This window comes from Bombus vancouverensis, chromosome 8 (genome assembly GCF_051014615.1).
Source record: "Bombus vancouverensis nearcticus chromosome 8, iyBomVanc1_principal, whole genome shotgun sequence".
NCBI classification, from domain to species: domain Eukaryota; kingdom Metazoa; phylum Arthropoda; class Insecta; order Hymenoptera; family Apidae; genus Bombus; species Bombus vancouverensis.
In genome coordinates this window covers 17,841,817-17,862,558 of record NC_134918.1, presented here as the reverse complement: position 1 = coordinate 17,862,558, position 20,742 = coordinate 17,841,817, and the positions used below count along the sequence as shown (strand labels likewise).

General features: G+C 45.8%; 2 protein-coding genes across 3 annotated transcripts in view; both read left to right on the top strand.

The window, feature by feature from the left end:
- Positions 1-12,072, top strand: part of dnr1 (E3 ubiquitin-protein ligase defense repressor 1) — a 40,673-nt gene extending 28,601 nt beyond the window's left edge. For both annotated transcript variants that reach the window (XM_076620773.1, XM_033339598.2), the window contains exons 2-7: positions 4,269-4,465; positions 7,849-8,089; positions 8,177-8,346; positions 8,610-8,826; positions 8,896-9,093; positions 9,188-12,072. In XM_076620773.1, coding sequence (XP_076476888.1) covers positions 4,269-4,465; positions 7,849-8,089; positions 8,177-8,346; positions 8,610-8,826; positions 8,896-9,093; positions 9,188-9,517 — 1,353 coding nt within the window. In that variant the 3' untranslated portion in view covers positions 9,518-12,072. The remainder of the gene's footprint in view (positions 1-4,268; positions 4,466-7,848; positions 8,090-8,176; positions 8,347-8,609; positions 8,827-8,895; positions 9,094-9,187) is intronic.
- An 832-nt stretch (positions 12,073-12,904) lies between these two features.
- px (MAP7 domain-containg protein plexus) overlaps positions 12,905-20,742 on the top strand; it is a 47,553-nt gene continuing 39,715 nt past the window's right edge. The window contains exons 1-7 of the mRNA XM_076620767.1: positions 12,905-13,262; positions 14,577-15,469; positions 15,570-15,826; positions 15,910-16,550; positions 16,647-16,838; positions 16,928-17,612; positions 17,711-17,807. Of these exons, the coding sequence (XP_076476882.1) occupies positions 14,686-15,469; positions 15,570-15,826; positions 15,910-16,550; positions 16,647-16,838; positions 16,928-17,612; positions 17,711-17,807 (2,656 nt within the window). The 5' untranslated portion in view covers positions 12,905-13,262; positions 14,577-14,685. The remainder of the gene's footprint in view (positions 13,263-14,576; positions 15,470-15,569; positions 15,827-15,909; positions 16,551-16,646; positions 16,839-16,927; positions 17,613-17,710; positions 17,808-20,742) is intronic.

Genomic DNA, 20,742 nt, shown 5'->3' with positions numbered 1-20,742 from the left:
TCGAACGTGGGTCGCGAGCCGTTTGAAAAATGGGGAAAATAAAACGATTCGACGTAGACGTATTGCTTGAAATCTAAATACATTCCGTTCCGCGTTTCTTCGAGGTTGTTGCTCGACGATCTTCGAACTACCGTTGTTTGCAACGTATAATTTGTAAGTTTTTGTACGCACGGAAAGAGCCGCGGGTTAATTCTCGAAAACTCTCGTAGCCGAATTAGGTTTCGATCGACGTTGCGTATTCGTTAGCGGTAACGCGAGACGGTTCGACGAAACGAGAGAACCGAGCTGGATCGACGATCGGAAAAATTCGACTGCACGTTTGATCGTTCGTATCTCGCCCTTCGTTTCAACGGCGATAAAGGGCGTGAAACGTGTAACGAGTACGCAACATCCGGTAACGGAAATAACGGACGATGCGAGGGAAAAACGATGGACGTCGCACGACCCGCGCGATTCCGACGGCGCGTCGATAGGAATCGTCGCTGGAATCGGAACGCCGGAAATAACTTCGACGACTTTGCCGGCGATCCGAGAAAGATGGCAGCGATGGTCTGGCCGAGGAATACAAAGAAACGTAGCGCGTGCAGGCAATAAGAGACGAACCGCGTGTTAAGCGGAAAATGGGCAATCAGCGAAGTCGCGGACGATCGAGCGTCCGCTTCTTTGGCTGGAAAAACGTACTTTATCGACGATAGAAACGTTTCGATGGTTTTAAAAGGTGCGACGAGTCTGTCTGGCGCTTCGTGATCCGACTGCGGAGTGGCAACACGGTGTACGGTTGGGAAAATAGTTTCGGAGGAAGAATTCCTTTGCAAATTCCTGACGTTTCTCCGTGTAGGAAAACGTCGGGAATCGTCGCTCGGAGCTTTGAAACGCCTGACAGTTAGACGAAAAGCAACGATCCGATTTGAATCGAGAATCGTAGACGCGTTCGAAGAGAAAACAGCGAGGAAAAATATACAGTGGCGGAAAACCGAGGGGTAAAACGCACGGCGAGACGAGACGGCCCCGCGTTGAAAACGCCGAGTGGCATTGTTCTTGTACGGAAGGGAGAGCGCGGTGAAGGCGCAGGAAAATTTTACCTTCTTGTTCTTCGCCGGGACTAACGACCGTTTCGAGCCGCGGCCGGAGCGAGGAGGGCGGAGTGGAGAAGCTGTTGAACCGAGGAAAAAGAGGGAGAGAAAGCAGAAAACGAGGGAAAAATAGGATAGGGAGGAAGGGAGAAAGACGGGGAAGAGCGTCAAAGAAGTTGCGGTATACGTACGTGCCGAAGTGGTCAGGGTCTTGACGAGCCGTGTTATCGTTCTACGAGCACCTCGATAGCGCAACAATCGTTAAACCGTCTACTATCGCGAGCACGACGGGGCTGGAAAAAAAATTGACGAAAAAGCAAGTTGGCAGGAAGTTGGATGTTCGCCGAAAGACTTCTAGTCGAGAAATCGAGGAATTTTCTTGCTTTTCGAGAATCTTTCGTCTCTCGATCTTTCGCCTCTCTTCCTATACTTACTCTCGTTCTTCTCGTCCTTCTCGATCGCCGAAGGATCGACAAGCTTCTCCTCGTTCTGCAAATCCGCTTGTCGAGCTTTTCGCGTCCAGAAACTTTCCAACGATGTGAAAATTCACGGGAGGAAGGCAAACGAGAAAATCTCGAGCGTTCTTCTCTCCATTTTCGCGATCGCGTACCCTGGTCGCGTATCGTGATGCGCGAAACGGAGAATCCACCGGTTAAGACGCTCGTCGACGTTGCCCGTACCGACCTACGCTCGAAGCGCTCGAAGATCTAGTTTGCCTAACTGCCAGACGGAAATCTCGTTACGCGGTTGGTCGAGAGGAAGGAGAATCGCAAGAGAAGCAACGAAAATGAAAGAAAAGCTCGTTACCGAAGGAATACCGACGTGGATATGGACGCGGCCACGAATCCGCGCTTCTTTTCTCCAAACGTGATCGAGATCGATGGAAAAGAAACGAACGGCTGGCGCAAGATTTCGCGTTTATCAGCTTACCGCGTGTAGCATTACCCGTTGGTGGTTTTTCGACGGCGACGCGAACGCCCGAATTATCGCTGCGGTGCGACGAAAAGTCGAGAAACTCGGCGACACGACACGAGGCTCGTTCGTCGTTGGCGCCGTGTCGGATCAACGAGTTTATTTAATTCGAGCCAGCAGCGATATTAATTTTGCGCGGCGCCCGCGATACAAATTACTTCGTTCCGAAACGCTGTTATTTTCGCCGGGCCACGCGTCCGTAAAACCGCAGTCGTGTGCGCGCATTTGGTGCATGCACGATGTACGTGCATCGACGCGCGTTAATTTTGCGCGCGCACGCCTGTATAAAATCTACCGAACGATTAAACGAAAAAACGCGTTATCGTCTCGCGTTCGTTTTTACCTGTGTGCGAGCATAAAATTCCTCTGTCGCGACTCCACCAAATCCGATCAAAGAGTCGCACGGTCTTGGGTGAAACTAGAAACGTTTGAAACTGCTCTTGTTCTTACGCGAGATCGATAAACGATTCGTTGCATCGTCGAATAGCTGTAATATTTACGTAGTATCGCGAGAAAAAGGCCTGTGGTGGCGCTCGACAGCGAATACCACCACTCGACGCTAACTGGTGTCGAACGACGGCAGCGCGGTGGTTTGCGCCTTAGGTTGCGAACGTTCGGAACCCGGGTTCGAATCCCGGTGACCCGGAGTCGATTTTTCTTCCACGATACGAAAAAAAGAGAAGAAAGCGACACATCTACAGCGCTACTAAGCAGCTCGCGATACTACATTTACGACCGATAGATCTCTTCTGCGTTTCCGGGTCGGAAATTTCTCCGTTGCGGATGAAACGTCGCGTGGATGATTTTTCAAAACGGTCTGGCGCCGTGTGGTATCGCGTCGATGATATTTAACGATAAATATCCGGCGAATATTCGCGAGAAGCGGCGACCCGTACGCTTTTACGCCCGTGTGCGGCTGAGGCGAGTCGCGGGAATGGAAGACGACGGGGTGTTGTTGCGTTCGTTCGACGAACCGTATCCATGAAAAAATACCGGCAACGTGAATCAGAGGTGGTTTGGTCGGAAGTACACAGAGAGGTTGGAATTATACGGAGACGTTGAAAAGCTCGGAGAGTATCGACGGAATGGACGCAGCTGGCAGATGGAGCGTGTCTGCTCGATATTCTATCTTTTCGTCCGTAACTATTCACCTAGAAATATCTGGTGGCTGCGTCCTAAAGCCTCCTTTATCGTCTACCGTTAACAGAGTCGACGAACGCATTTGCGCCGCCGAGCCACCGAATCGATACGATTTATCTCATCGGTTCTCGCAGCTTCTTCTTCGCCCTTTTTCTCGAAAACTGCGGTCGACGCGCTTCGAAGGGCGAATTCTCGTAGTCTTCGCGCGAAAAGCGAGAACTCGGAGATTCGGAGCGAGAACCCCTCGGCATTCGGGAAAAAAATGAATTTTCACGAACACGCGGAGCGGATGTACGCGAGCGTATTTTCATACGTTATTTTCGTGCCGAAGAGACTGAAATATCGATCGGCGACTCGCGACCCAGTTTACGTCGATTTTCGGACATTTTCGTTCGCGCGTTTCGACGAACGCTCGACGTACGCAGGAAATTTGCGCGATTAACGCGACTTCTTGTTTAAGCTCGTTGTTTCGACCTTTTCGGCCAAACACCCGCCGCGGGGAATACGTCGCTCTCGAGACAGCTTGCGTCGCGTTTCCTTTTCTTCAACGTGAATTTTCGTCGTAGTGGCGGTCGTTGTACAGGTACGTGACCGACTTTCCGTCCGTTGCGAGAAATGGAACACAGCGACGGAAAGCTGCGAGAAAGAGAACATAAAATGATAATTCGATCGAACGATATTTGGTCGCAAGTCCGAGCTATTTTGGATAATAAACGGTATACGCGAGAACGCGTTTCCGTTAAGCCGGAAGAAAACACATCGAAGGATGGAGAACGGCGTTTGCAGATAGCCGCGTATGCGGTTAGAAGCCACGCTCGCTACCTACGAGAACACCGGTAACTTTCTAAATTATTGCCAGCGATATATCGCGCGCTTTATTCCACTGCTTTGTTTTCCCACGGATCGGTGCGTGGTTTTCCCGGTAATCGATTAATTTTACTCGGAAGACAATCGGTTTGGAAAAATACGCGTAACTCGCGGACGAGTTGGTTCGATTCGATTCGGTTGCCGGTAGATTTTGCGCAGAGGTAGAAAGCCGTAAAAAAGCGACTCTCTCTAACTGAAAATTTGCCATTTTTACAGGCATGCGACTGTTTGGGCATCAGCAAGGAGTGCGACTACTTTGGCTTGAAATACCAGAACGCGAAGGGCGAGGAACTCTGGTTGAACCTGAGGAATCCCATAGAGAGACAAACGGGTGGCGGCGTAGCGCCTTTAAGATTCGCATTGAGAGTTAAGTTTTGGGTGCCGCCTCACCTGTTGCTGCAAGAAGCCACCAGGTAAAAGATATCTCGAAAAACGTCGTTTCGCGCCACGCAACGCCAAAACGATCACTCTCCCAATTACCTGGCGATCTGGCGACGCGAGAGGTCGGCGATCGGTGGAGGACGGAGCGCGGACACCGTCGAATCGACGTAACGTGGGTAGCGAACGAAGATTTGGTCGAAACGAGAGCGTTTTCGTAGAATTTCGTCCGAGTGGAAGAGAGTCGAGCGCGAGAGATCGAGATCGATGGACGGATCGAAAAGCCGATCGGTCGTCCGTGGTTCCGGTTCGTCGTGGAAGTAGACGATCGAGCACGTACGAAATTGCGATCACGGAGACTCGAGTGGAAGGTAGTGATTACGGCGGATAATACGGTCGGTGAATATATACGCGGATTATGTGCGAAGGGTATCGGTCCGAAAGAGGGTAAAGAGAGCGGTGCGATACGGACAAAGTACGGAGACGAAAAACTGCGACGAATCGCTGGACGTCGCGGAGAACGGAGCAACGACGCGACGCGAACGAAATTTGCGGTTGGTTGGCGCGTGAACAGTTGCAAAGGCAAGCGGTCGTGATTAAACGCGAGCGAATCGGGTCGGGGTGGTAATTAATGGAAAGTGGGAGGAGGAGGATGGAACGAGTGCGAATCGAGTATGGACTCTGGGTAGGAGATTTCAGCGGATCGAAACGTAATTGCGATTTAATCGCGGTAGCTCTGAACACCCTTGGAAAAGGTAAACGCGCCAAGAGTAACGCGTTCGATACGCGAATTAATTGGTCGCCGAGTGGCAACGTTCGTTAGCGGTGAACTAGGATAATCGCATCGGCCCACGCGAAAGCTCGCAAACCGTCGTTCGTGTCGCGCGTTTCTAGATTCGCGAATCTTGCCGAGATTTATCCTTCTCGTCTCGTAGAACCGTGGACGACGGAGCGGCCTTTGCGGGCGGATTTTCTACGAGAACGATGGCGTAGTTTCGATTAGCCCAAATCGATTAGTAGCTGAAAGTAGGTCGGTTTCGAAAGTCCGGTCAAAAAGATCCGTTCGCCTTCCGTTTCTTACTTTCTCGCCGCCGAAACCCGCGCTATTCGCACGGAGAACGACTACGTCGGATATTTAAGCTCGCGGAGTTCGAGGTATCGACGTTAGCGAGGTGGAATTTTCTTGCGCACGTGCGAGCGACAGTTCCGTTGGTTACACCGTTCCAGACGAATAATCTCTCTTCTCGCGCAATTGCTGTTCCGAATAACCGAATTGCGGAAGACGAGATTCGCTGTTTGTTGGGAGCGTAAATCAAAGTTGTTGCGACGCTATTGTCGCGAAATGTACCGGGGTTTCCACGTACGCACGTCGGCCTTGTTCTGCGAAATTGAATATCGCCGATGCTAGACCGTACACGTAGTTTCGTCGATCGGAACCGAGCTCGTAAATCGGAAAACGTTGAAGCGAGACTCGATGTAGAGATACGGCAACGATAAAGCGATAAGAAGGAATAGATTCGTTGGAGTTGCCCGACGTAATTTCCAGTTAGTCGTTCGCGAATAGTCCTTTCTGCGAGCGCGATCCAACTTGCCACGGGTCGCAGAACGCGCAACCAGGATCCATGGGTTTTCCAAAGCGCGAGCTGACCCGAAACTGCCACGTCGTTCTCGCACGGCACGGAAAAGTAATTGAAATTTACAAGCGAACGGGCTGCAACAAGAGAACTGTCGTCGCAATCGATCAGAAATGATCGCGGTTCGAGCCGTGAAATTCTAATTCGACGCGAGGCGGAACGTCGCGTCGACTGTTGCGAACTCGTTAGAGTTTTATACGTATATCTGTGTGTGCGCGCGCGCGTGTGTGTACAAAATATATATGTCTACTTTCGGTTAACTTCTTCGGGGGAAGTTTCGATATTAAACTATGTACCTTTGGCGTACAGGCGTTGGCTCGAAGTTCTCTAAATATCTTTAAATACCCAGAAGCTGTTTGCTCTTCTCGAAAGCCCAGAGTCCATAGGTTAAGCGGCCGGCCGGGTTACTATATTTGCACGTACTTCGTTGTATAAAGTTTTTCCGCGTACGATCGCGTCTCGAACGTCCATCGTCTTTCGTAGTTTGGCTGAGAAATTTACGACGCGAAAGAATCGCTTATTTTTCGCCATGTTCCGCGTTTCTTTCGTTAGGGCCGATCGTTCGTTGACGTATGGACAGGCGCGAGAATCGCTCGATGGCAACAAAGGCGGATAGTTCGATAGCAAATCGGAGGAATTACAGCGTTGGATGGACGTAGCCGCGTCCAGTTGGATAGCGCGAACGTGCGAGTAAAGTAGAATTTATAGCTGTCGAACGCATTGTTCGTCTACCGAGCGAAAGCGATATCGAGAAACTCGTTTCAAGTATATGTAAATCAACGGCTAGAGAAAAATTTCGACGACGTTCGTCGACGTACCGTTCGAAACTTGGAACTTCGTTGACGCCACGAGGTTCGAATCGCGCGAAGATTCGTCGAAAATTCGCCTTTATCGCGATTGACATGCAAACCACCGTCGGAACGTATCTATCGTTGACGCAATGTCCTCGGCACGTTGAATCGCGATACTTTCGACGATCGCATAATCCGGTGATATTCGACTTGACCTAGTCTGGTCCGATCCGAATTGCTCAACGCGGTTTCGCAAATTATCCGCCACCGAGAAATAGGACGAGTTGTTTCGAGCCTCGTGACGCGGATAAAACGCGTTTCTTTCTGAACGTTTGAACTCGTTCGAAGGCTGCTCTTCGGCTTCCGTCGGCGAACCGCTTTCCGCGCGGTTGTTAACGGTCCTGCGAGAGTCCAGCGAACGTTTGGCAAGCTCGTCGTCGTCGTCGTGACGATCGTAGACGAACGAAATTAGAAAAACCGTTTGCCGATACGATCGCGTTTCTTCGCGGCCCGCCTCGAAATTCGACTCGAAATTCGATCCGCACGCCACGAACGCGTTCCTCGGATAAGATCGCTTTCGTCGTGACACGGACGATCGATCGTATCGATAATCGCGCATTAGCGAGCAGAGTAACTGGCAAACGTAGCGAACGACCCGTGTCGAAGTTGACTCTCGAACGATACAACTGAAATTTACCAAAGTTGGTCGGAACTCCGCCCGTTTCGATCAACCGTTAAATTCGAGCGTGGAAGCAGCGGTCGTAAACGAAACTGCGTTCGCGCAGTTTCTCCGTCGTTCGATTTATCGATTTATCGATTTATCGTCGATACGCTATTAGCGCGTATTACGTATGGACGACGTCTCTCGTTACGGTCGTCGTAAAACTAACCTATAACCGTATATATTGGCATCTGTCACGAACTGCCGGATAACGTCACGCTGCTAGTTGATAATAATTCTTGCAATGGTCGAATCTGTTTATCCGATTGCAGGCATCAGTTCTACTTGCACTCTCGTTTGGAGTTACTCGAGGGTAGATTGAAAGTGTCGGATTGGGCTTCCGTGGCACGTTTGGTCGCTTTGATAGCGCAGGCCGACACAGGCGATTACGATTCGCTGTCACCACCGAACGCGCTCTACTCGCAATGTTGTCAAATTCAAACGGCGGAGTCGTGCGAATCCAGACCTCAGGACTTTCTCCATCGGATAGTTCAACAACACAAGGAGATCAAGGTTTGCGGCTATTTTTCTTCGCGCACGTTTCCTCGATTCTCCTCGTCGACGCAATTCGTCCACGCTTTTTCTTTCTTCTGTCGCCAGGCGATGAAAACCTCCACAGCCGAGTATTGGTTGCTGAAGGAGATATCGAATTTGGATACGTTCGGCCAGGAGATGTTTCACAGTAAATTCGGATACAACGGAGTGTCGATGATCGGAGTCGGACCTCATGGTATCACGGTTTATCGCAATCACGACGAGGAAACGCAAAAGTAAGTAGTAGTTTTTGTCGTTGGCTAACTTGATTCTCGATCGGTAAGAAGCGCCGTCTCTCGTCCAACTCGTCGAAACTCGTCTTTGGTTTCGAAGCTTTGCTCGAGCATTACCGCTGTCGACGCAGCGCATTGCCAGCCGTCGCATGCGAACTCGTCGTTAGCGGTATCTGGCGCGCTTTTACCCGACCAACTTTTTATCCATCCATTAACACGCAGTAGCGATTTTACGCAACGCGATTATCGTCCCGTTTGTTTTACAGCATACCATATACGGCGATACAAAGCGCAACGACTCAACGTCGAATGTTTCATTTAGTCTACCTCTCGCTCGACGGCGAGGAGACGTCGTTAAATTTCAAATTAGACTCGAGTCAATCCGCCAGTGGACTTTACCGGGCGATTACCGAGAAGCACGCGTTTTATAGCTGCGAGACGGTCAGGAGCGCGGTTACGGCGCAGTTTATACGCGACTTGAAGGTATTTGAAAACAACGACGACATCGACGCTCGACACCGACTCATTCCGTTATTTTCTTTGTACGTACAGGGCACCATTATCTCGATATTCAACGAGGATTCCACTTTAGGAAAGAAATACGTGTTCGATATTCGCAGAACGTGCCGAGAGGTGTACGACAACGCGCGGCGCGCTCTCTACTGCGAAGCTGCGACCGTTAGCCTGCCGGAGGAGAAGGAAATTTTGCAGAAGCAGGATTGCGGAGACTGCGAGGATCCGAAATGCAAGGTATTTCGTCGTATCGAGGATATCGATCGAGAGTCGGAAGAACGACCGATCGACCAACCAGAAAAACAACTGTTTCGCATTGTTCGATTTTCAGGAATCTCGAGAATGTCTAACAAGACTGTTGGACGCGATGCTGTGCCGCATTTGCATGGACCGTAGTTTGGACACTGCCTTGTTTCCGTGCGGACACGCGGTAGCCTGCTTGGATTGCGCCAGGCGATGCGAACGTTGTCCTCTCTGTCGAGCCGACATCGACCATTGTCGCACGATATATCTTCCGATCGAGCTAACGCACGTCGACAAGCACAATCCGAAATTGCTCTCGGAATCCATCGAACCTAGTTACGGCAACTCTTCTACCGAGGAAATTCAAAAGAGAAGCTTGCCAGCCGAAAGGTCCGTGGTAAACGGTAACGATATTTGAGAACGTCGTTGCAACAAGTTCCACGCTTCTCGAAGATTCTTCTCTGGAATCTTTGCTTGCCGGATCCAGAGAACGCATTGAGTTTTTCTCCCGTCTCTGTCTTTCCCTTTTGTCCTATTATTCCTTTGATTTACGCGAAAATCGTACGTTCGTACGTTCGTGTTATCCGTACGACGATCAATTTTTCTTTTTTCTTCTTTCGTTCGTTCCAACACCGCAAAAACGCGAATGATTTGTCGCCACCGTGACGAAGAAACGCGACGTTGCCCGTAACGTTCGAAAAACCGAAGAATACGACTCTGTTTAACCGAGCCCGTTCAAAGGCGAATAATTCGTATAACAAGATCACGTTCGCTTCCTCGTTCGAATAATAAGAGTTTGCGTGGTTTCGTTCGACGGGAGTTCAGTCGATCGGGCATTAACTGAAATTTCGTTTCAATGAATCTAGTTCGTAAATAAATAAACTCTCTCTCTCTCTCTCTCTCTCGTTTAAATACGTATCTACAATGTAATTGTAATAATGTTACACGATACATGTATACTTGTTAATCGAATAATAACAATATTGTCTTAATCCCGCGACCGAAAAGTGCTATTAGCAGCGTTGATCTTTGAAAAACGATGCTGTCATTGTTTCCAAGAGAGAGTAGTATATTTTGTTTTATTGAAAAGTTTAATGCGTCGTATATACATGTGTTTACTTTTATCGACAGTCGGACCAACGAGTTTTCTCATTTTATTTAAGTGTCGTTTATAACGCTTCTCGGATACTTTCGTTCCTCTTAGATAGATTATGTCCTCTTTTCTTTCGTTCTTTCGTACGTACTTCAACCTTCATTTAGATACGGCGGTAGGCCACTGGGGTTTATTAAAATCGATGACCGTTCGTATTTTCAATATAGCGTATTCATTATGCATACGCGATATGGTTTATAAAACGACTGCTATAACGCTCCCCTTCTTCTAGAAGACGTTTCATCCGAGTCACTCGAATCTCACGTCACTCGATCATTAGGTCATCCATTGATCGATCGTTAGCGCGATAAAATTTTCTTCATTGAGAGCGACCCGCGATAATTGTATCAATTTTATTGTCACGAATGGCCTACGTAAATAGAATTTCCACGATCCGAGAAGTCGACAGGCCGACGACACGCAGATACCACGCTACGAGTTATCTCTCCTTTGAAACGTCTTGTACAAGAAGGAAACCTTGTTACGGTAATATCTGTTTATATGTACATAAAAAAGTGAGATAACCCCTCGATAGGGTCAAGCGAGTAAAAGTCACGAGTTCGCCAAATGTCAAATCTGATTTAACAAACTCGGTGCGAATGCCATCTTTTAAGTAAGAGAATCGTAATAAAAGAAATGCATATGTTAATCGATGTGCTTTGCATGCAAAAGACAATTGACGTGACATCGATGATAGTCCGTTTCAAAGGTGCACGCGAGAAAAGGCTGTTTCCGATCTAAAAAAAAAAAAAAAAAAAAAAAAAAATAAATAGAACGCAAATATCGCAACATATTATTTATATCGTCTACTCGCGAGACATCGTTCTTCTTTCTCGTCCTCGATCGACGACTCGTCTATCGTGCAACATCCGTGGCTAGCATTCCAGGAGACTCGAATGCTTGTCGAAACTGAGGATACCAGGGAGAATGAAAGTCAAAGAAATTGTTATAGTCATTCATCAATGCAACACAGATCTAGTTCGTAATTATTCATAAGGGAAGAAACAGTAGCGTTAAGTCGGCGTAGCGTAATCCCTTTTTTCCTGACATTCGTAGCGCTTCGCGTCTCTCATCTATATATGTCACTTAGTTTTCTTTAGTATTTTTCTATCCTATCGTTGTTACGAAAATCGTGATTACGCTGCTTTTCTAAGTCAAATATCGATCCGAAGGGTTCTATGAAAACGCAAGTGTAATAGATATACAACAATAATATTCAAATACAAAGTTAAGCAGGCGTATCGGTGCATTGTATTTCTTCATGGCCGGAAATAAAAATATTTTCTTCAAAATTCTCCGATTACGTTGTCGACGTTCAACGTTGATGGGCTTTTATTCGTTGGATGATCATTTTTTCCAAGCACGCGCTATAAAAAAAAACCGTTTTATACGTATACATGTAATGTCGATGGTCCGTGGTCTCGAGGATGGAGACAATTTGTACCACCGTTATGCGTTTACTCGATATATGTAAGTTTAATAATGATAATTACAACGATAACATCGTTATGATAAAAAAAAAACAACAACAAATATTTGTGATTAACTCTCTGTATAAATGCGAAGAAATTTCAAATCATTGTAATTGTTAGATCTGTAAGGTAGAAATGTGAGAGATATACGAGAGAATGGATTTTTAAGAATTATCATTTGCAAAGAGTATTTTTAAAGTATTTCCAATTATTTTTTAGTATTATATCAGGATTCCACTTTGATTAGTGGTGTATACATATGAGACCGATACACACTATAAAAAATAATTTTTAGCATTATAAAGGTACAGTGTCCCAACCTGTTGATTAAATATTATAAAACATCAACCGCTGTATACCCTTTATTCTCATTTGTTCCACATGCCTTCTCCCAATGTTAAAAACGGATGCAAAGAAGGATACATGCCGCGTCTAATTGTAAGTCGATTACTTTCGTGCAACGAAATCACTTTGCTGATATCAGCAAAGTGTAGTTTGTCGTAAACGATTTTTTGTACTAAATCTTTTTATAATTTTTTGCGAGTTAAATTCAATGGAAAGTTCAATGAACGTGTACCCATTGTATCTTACACGCGAGATAAAAATTAATCTCGTACTTCTTTATTTCTCATTTTAATCGTTTTACCGTACGTACGGACACGTAAATAAAACTTTGGTGGGTTTAATCGGACGGATAAACGGAATAAAGATGAATTTTGAAACAAATATCTTTACGTGTAACCAATAAACAACAGGTTGCAAGTCTAAACATATCGATCCAAGGATTAATGCATCGATTAATCGGCAACTGGATCGTTTATTTATATTTAAACTTGTATCTCGTATTTTAATTTTCACCGATTCTCGCAGATCCTACAATTCCATGATATTTGAACGACGCTTCTAAAATCTTTTCTTCGAGAAACTATCTTTCTTACGTTTAACGTTTAACTCGATCGAATTAAGATTAAACGATTTTTACGATGCGAATAAAACGGATAACAAAGAGCATATGTAGATAGAAAGCACCGTTTAAGTGGAAAAATTTTTAATGTGGCGCCAAATAATGCCGAGCAGCAGTTGAGTTAGGATGTGCGATATCTGCGCACGCGTCGTACATTTCAATTGGTTCACGCAGCGGCATTGTCATATGACGAAGCTGCGTGGCATCATGGGAAGCAGGTCGCAATTTTGCAACATGGCGGTGAATTGAGCCAAAGTCGCGGTCCTGTGCCATCAGAAAATGTATTTTTCATAGTCGAGCAACTTCTTTTATTGTACTCTTGATGTATGCGACAGTGTAGTACGGGTTCGGGTCGTGTTAGACGATACACTGTGCATGTAAATATGAGTGTAACGAAGCACAACGTTATTTCGAAGGTGACACCCCGCAACTCGGTGTGGTGTTCGACCACGTATGGCAGAGACTAGAATCCGAGATAAGGAAGCTCTGCTTCGCCTAAGTAATACGTATCGCCAATCAAAATTACCACCACAAAGTAGCGATGTGGTGGTTACCCAATCCGAACTGTGAAAATGTGAGTGTTTTATGTAAAACGTAAAGTGTGCATACGAAAGTGCCTGTGGGTGCGTATTTCGGTAGCGAGGAGAGTGCACGGATGCCTTGTCTGCGATATCCAACATCCCTTTTCTACATTTATTCCGTTTATCTCACCGTCAAAATTCCTGTAATTTTACTTTCAATTATTCCGATTTTCCATCGTTTAATTCGACTGAATCTCAATCGCGAAAACCCGAATATACAAATTGGTTCTATTCAGTACGCAACCATTACCTTAAACATTTTTAACCGTATTCGTAATTCCTTCCCGTTTGCAAAAAAAATGAAAAATATTCCACAAACTTTCCTGTATCTGCTGGTAACTGTGTTCCCGTCATTGAAAAATGCATAATCCGATCGATTTCTTCGATAGTGCTTACCTTTGATCCGTGCTCGTGTTTCATTCTTACCTGTGTGCTTAAATTATATTCCATACGAAATCACCATAAACACGATACAAACGGAACGGCCATCCCTTAATTTCTTTTACTATTGCCGATATCCGAAAAAGTGTTCTATGGTCGGTGTCGGTAAACGTCGATGTAGCAACGCTCCAAAAATACCACATGTTACGGTATTCTAAAAGCATCGTGCGTTGCAATACTTCTCACAAACGATAAGAGTGTACAACGGTTAACAATACGTCCTATTTACCGTTCGAAATAACCATTTTCTGAGCAATAATATAGTATTTTGGAAAATTTAGTTTGATTTATCATGACGGCTTTCAAATATACATTCCAACATTTTTGTTTACTTGTACCCTTCTGCACCTTGCATACTGTTATGATTGAAATAACGTAGGTTTTAAGGCTGTATCAGAGTTGATCTTATCTTATTGCGATCAAACGTAATTAAGAAGAAGAAAGAGTCAATTTTGTCGATTGTAAAATTCTGTTTGTACGACAGTTGGTTAATCCACAGAGTTATTAATACATATTATGTAATTAAATAAATCTGCTTCTTCGTGCTCGCAAGAACTGAATTTTTTTTCTATGCTAGATAAAGAATAGGGTTACAATTATGCTCTGATAAACTTATTAATATACAATCAGATCCTGCGAAGCATTTTAAAATGATATTCCTCGCATCCTTTTATGCTCCTTATCATCTATATTTCATACGAGGCATCAGTTGTACGAATCGTTGCTATTATGCTTTTCATTTCAGACATATAGTAGTAACGGTAACAGTAACGGTAATAGTAATAGTAATAGTAATAGTAATAATACTAATAATAATAATAATAATAAAAGGTTATAGACTAACAAGATGTATTTTTATTTTACAGATATTTGCAAAATTCAAAAATTTTGTCGGTTATTGTAACTTGTGATCGTATATGTGTGCCAAACAGAGATATATAAGAGGGCATTGAAGAGACCCAATGGTTTCCTGACATGATGGAAGGTAATCTATATGTGAAAAATGAGCCGGGACTCGACGGGCAATCACTTGCAAACCCACAACCGAACTCATCCTCAGAGGATACAGGAGGTGCCAGGGTTTGTTTCGTTTGCGGTACGATAGGCCACGGGGAACAATATTGGCTGAGAGTGAAACCAAGTCCGGGTGGTGCACCGAACGAACCTTACTTTCCATTTCTTGAATCCCATGAACCACCTAATGGGTATCGTGGTGAGGGAGCTAGAAGCGGAGCGGTCAAGGCATGCAGTCTTTGCTACGCCTTGCTGTTACAACAATGGGAGAGTTACGAACAGGATGCTAGACCACATAGTCAACGAATTTATTGGTTAAAAAGATGCGACGGTGGTCCATTTACGGGAGCTGAGATGGCTCTTCAAGGGGAATACGCGGCTCAAGTCCTGGGCTTAACCAATGACCAAACTCCACAGCTCAGACCCGAAAACCGACCGATTGGAATCTCTCCGCGACTTCCGCTAAATTCACCATCGCCTAGAGTGGAACAGACAAGGCCATCGTCGAATTCCATTGAACTGCCAAGACCACATTCTAATACAGCAGAAACGCACAGACACTTGGAACAAGCGAGGCTTGCAATGGAATCTCCCCATCAAAGACTGCAATCGCCGCATCAAAGGTTACAAAGTCCTCGACAGCTTGTAGAAGATTCGAGAATATCGAACGAAGCGGCATTGGATTTAAGACATGCACCTAGGAGTTCACCTGCACCGCAACCAGCTTTACCACCACAACCTCAACGTAAGCACTAATTTACGTTCGTTACTTAGGCAAGAATTACATTTTCCGGTGTTTACTTATAAACGTGATATTTAATTGTGTTTCAATCGAACGATTACAGCCATTTACAGCGGAGGATCGACGTCGAGTGCCGGCACCGATATCTTAGATCTCTCGATGCCAGATAAAAATTCGGTTACGGAAGTCTGCTACGTATGTGGGGATGAGTTCACGCGAGGATCACTTAGTCACATTGCAGCAAAACCACTGCCAACCCCGCCGCATCCTTCCGCCAGTCCCTCGCCATTTTTTCCTTCGCTAATGCTTCATCCAAGACCAAGTAGGAGCCGACCAATGGATAGCGCTGGGCGTGTACAAGTATGTCTATCATCTTCGTTATTTCTTGTTAATCGCCTGTGTAATTCCTGTACTTAGGATTTAATTCGTTTCCTCGGTTATAGGCCTGTTCGGCGTGTCAAAATCATCTTCTATTGCAATGGAAGGAATATACCGACCAAGGAGTTCCACACGGCGATCGGAATTATACGCTTCGTAAACGGCAAGCACCTATAATAGAAGCAACTACCTTTACCTGTTACACTTGCGCGCTTGACTACTCTTCGCAAAATATTAGACTTATTTACTGCTGTCGTAATCCCGAAAAGGAAACGTACTATCCTTTTATTTATTCTCTGAGACCTCCGAAAGGAGCTAGTCCTATTAGCCCTCAGGGAATGGTGCAAATATGCTCCGATTGTTACAAACATTTGCCAGAAAGACAACAATTATTTAGTGAAGAAAATCGCGAGGGTCAAGCGTGTATGCAGATGGTGGATTTTCGACAACGGGGTCCTTCTCCGAGACCGGTGGTGTCAAAGTCCCCAGCAAATTCCGCTGGCAGTGATATTCGTTTCAAACCGTATGATTTGAACAAATCGAGCGTTGCCACGAACAGACAACGTAGCGCAACGATAAAAGGATCCACCCCTGGGCAACGAAACTCTCCGAACAACGGGCCCGCCGAAAATGGGACCGTTGCTCTCGGCCAAAACTATAGGTGCTATATTTGTGAGAGATTGTATCCTCGTTCTCACATGAAATGGTACGATTTTCAGAGTTGCCGTTATTCTTTGTTACGTACGTTGATCGTTCATTGTTTGTATGGGTATTAATCGTTACGTTTGTTTGTCGTTGAAAGGTTGTCTACGAGTCCGGAAGGAATGAATTCGCACGCTATGCATTTTCCATGTTTAAGGGGAATGGCACGTACATCGGAAAATGCCTGTATGGATAGTCACGGTAGGGTGTTAGCTTGTACTCACTGCGTGAATCATCTCGCCCAACAATGGGAAAGTATGGATGCTGAACGAGTTCCTTTAGAACGTCGCAGGTTAGTCGCTGCACAAGTAAAATCTTTCGACAACCTTTTCATGGTATTCGCCGTTTTTCTCTCGAATCTTTATTATCGTCGTCTTTTAGGTATGATATTCCTAGTCCACATCCAAACGGCGACGTGAATCGATCAATCGCCACCCCACCGAGTTCTAGTTCGGATCGAACGTTCGGTAGTAACCCAGGCACATCGAGCAGTTCTATATATTGTTTCTTGTGTGGCTTGCATAGTGATTTAACCCTCGCAAGAGTGTTGTATGGTCGGCCTCAGGGTCGTAACGCACCGTTTTTCCCTGAATTACTGCGTCATCAGTCTCCGCCGAACGCCGAGCAACTTAGAGAAGACGGTTCCGCGCTAGTATGCACATTCTGTTATCATTCTCTTTTGGCGCAGTGGCGTCGTTACGAATCTCTTCCGAGTGGACAACAAGCGAATGCCGCGGAAAGGCAATACAACACGCATGATTACTGCTGTTACGTTTGTGGTATTACGACGTATAGGAAACGCGTCAGAGCGTTACTCGTGAAGGACTTTCCTTTCCTGAGATATCACAGACAACCTGAAAAGAGCCTGTTATTGGAAAACGGAGATTTCGCAGTGGTCTGTTTAGACTGTTACGAAACATTGCGCACACAAAGCCTCGAATACGAACGATGGGGCCTACCCGTTGAAAAACGCGAATACAATTGGATAGTGCAACCTCCACCGCCGGAAGATAGCCCTGACGCAGCTGTCGCGAGATTGCCATCCGGTGAAAGATCCGAGAAGGTGGTGAGTCATTTTCCGATAACTATGGTTTCTAAGCTGGATACGTGTCACTGGATGAATAATTTATTAATACGCTTTGAACGTTCGTATATATTCCGTAGGTGCCACCGACGTTAACGGTTAAACCAGCACGGAAAAACTGTTCACCGAAGGCACCGGATAAGAAGGTTCCGGTGAAAGTTCCAGAAAAAGAACAAGGTAAGTGGAAAATGTTCTCTGTCCACGTTGCGCGTATAACATGTTCGTAAGGGAAGTTTTAATCGAAGAAAATATAGACGGCGATCTCTGCGTTGCAAACTTTTAGTTGAATTTCTCATTTAAAGGGAAAGGGGAAGCAATGGAACGTATACATCGAGAAATCCGAGACGCTTCTTATTTAGTCGACTTTTTTTCTTCGTTTATAATCCCATATATGCATGCTTATACATACATAGCAAGATTAAGTATACAAGTGTCTTAGATAACGAAAAATATTATGTATGTGGTCAAACATTTGCCAGACACGCTAAGGTTATCGGTTTACGTTGGAACGCTATCTTCTGCGTAAGCATTCACTTCAGAGTTACTTGAGACGAATACGTTAGATTTTACGTCGCTGTATGTGTACGTATGTTTTCTTTTGCTATTCTTTTACTCTTTCTTTTGACCATTGCACTTGGACTTTTTTCCTTTATCGAACGATGCTATTTCGTTAAAGTCGAGATAACGAATGTATTTTCGCACAGATTTAATTTCAAGAGATAAAGAATATACGTATACATGGATGTATGTACGTGCTTGAACGAAGAGACGACGTATCGAAGATGCGAGAGTGGTCGGTGCGATGAAAAGGATAAAAATAGGGGGCGAATGGACGAGAAAGCTCTTAAAAAATCTAACAGTTGCGAATCACCTAAGAAGATAGTTACGTTCGAGCGAATTCTTTCTTTCTTTCTTCTTCTTTTTCTTCCCTTTGCACTTTATCCCGTTTTTGTTCATTTACTTCGATCTTACATCCAAGAAAATGTTTACATCGACGTATAATTCGCTGAAGCTTTTTCGCTTCTCCGTTCATGCAACGAGCATCTCGGCTCTTCAAGTCGCTAGAAAGCTTCCCAATGAAATTTTCACGTGGTTGTTCGGTAAATTTCTAAAACGTTTAAGCATTCGCGGTTCGCATGTTTTCTCAAAGAACAATAGCTCGCCCAGGCAAGCTACTTTCCATCTTCACTACTCTTAGTCCATAACACCTTCTCCGCTTTCCTTTCTTTTTATCGTTCTGACTTGCCAAACGTGTACACGCTTTCATACCACAAGGTAAGTTTCGTCGAGTTCGCGTCGACGATCGTGTAGAGCAGCATCGCGCGGACCTGCTATTTAGCAGTCGTAAAATTCTCGACGAGAGGCTGGAAACAAATTTTGTTTTCGATACAAACGCGTTAGAAAGCGGCGAAACCGTGAAAATATCGCACCGACGACCATAAATAATATTCTTCGTGCGATTCGTTTACCCGACGAAACAAACGTATTCGAGGTTATCAGGAAAACAAAATTCGCTCAATTTCCCCGTTAATTATTTGACCGAACGATTTGTCGTTTATTTCTTTCAACGATAAATTATACAGATCGCGACAGATAGTCGGGACAAAGCCACTGAGAGATTCGATCGTACGTCACGATACGGTTTACGGTTAAACGTTTCGATGAACCGCAGAAGTAAACTAATTGCAGCGTAAATACAGAGGTTACAAGTTGGAAAGAAAATAGCTTTCAAACGAAACACGATCACCGAGATGAAAAGGTCGATTAAGGTCGGTCGATCTGGCTTAGAGGAAGTAGGTGGTTGGAGACGTTAGAGAGACTTAACGCGGTGGTTTGGTAGACAGGGTAGTAGTGCTGGTTGACAGTGACAGGGGGGTAAGCGAAGGAGAGCGAAAGCAGGAAGGAGGGTGCGATGGGGAAATAGAAGGAAGGAAGGAAGGAAGGATCGAAGGAGAAAGAGCAAATGCCCGCAGCGCGACACCGCATTGCGCCCACTTGCCAACCCGCCCAACACCTAAATTCGAATTAGGAAACCAGCCTTGTCGTTTCTCGTCAACACGACTCTCCTGTCCTGGAAAGCGTACAGAGGCAGGACATCGTCGTCTACTTATACCGCCGTGTACAGAGAGGGGAAATAAAGCGCGGACACGGGAAAGAGACACGCAGACTAAAAGGGGGCTAGGCTCGTGTGTATTCGCGCCTGTATTATACGCGTACGCGTACGTGTACGTGTACGTATATGTATATAGGGAAGTTCTATCCTTTACGACCTTCCTTTGCTCTCTCGCTACTAGGAGTGCAATCAGAGGGAGAGAGGCAAAGTGCTCGTTTTCCTCTTCCTTTGGGAATCGATATCAACGTTATCGACTGCTTTTCTCGCTCCTTGTCGCTCGAAGTTCTACATCGGGGTTGCTCACGTATTCTCGGCAGGCGCGCAGCCAAAAGGCTCGATTTTGGCGCACATTCTCCACCGCCAAATCGCTGCCAAGTCTCGATTCAAGCGGTCCCGCTTTTCTTCCTCTTAAATCATACGCGCCTGTGTACTTTTTAACGACGTTCGCGCTCTTCGCGCGTTTCCACGCTTACCTCTACCGAGAAGAATTCTCGAACGTAGAGATCGATCGGAGAAGCTTCGGCGTTTCCGCTGCTGGATGTTGCGTCGATTTCGCAAAGTCGGTCGTCTTAATCGGGTTGACGCCACGCAGCTATATATCAGCGCGTTACTTCACACGCGCCCTCTTAACGCGCTGCGCACGGTCCCTCTGTCGGCCCGTGTTAATAATTAACCACCGACTGGCGTGGGAGTAGTTTCGCCCACCTCTTGCGGCCAGCTAGTTTTATTTCGAGTAACGCTCTGCTCGCGCTCTCTTCTCTCTCTCTCTCTCTCCCCCCCCTCTCCTGGTTCCGTTCTTGTCCGTTTACCGACGCAAAATAACGTAGAATTCCTTTTTCTAAGCTCATCTCGGAATTTTGTGGCTTTTTCGAAAGATCTTCTTCTTCCTAGCGCTTCATGGCGCAAAAAGTGTCCTCGTAGGAGGCTAGACGCTAGATTATGCCTAGAAATCAGGCAGGCGATACAAATGCCAAGATGCGTCAAGTTCGTTCAAGGTGA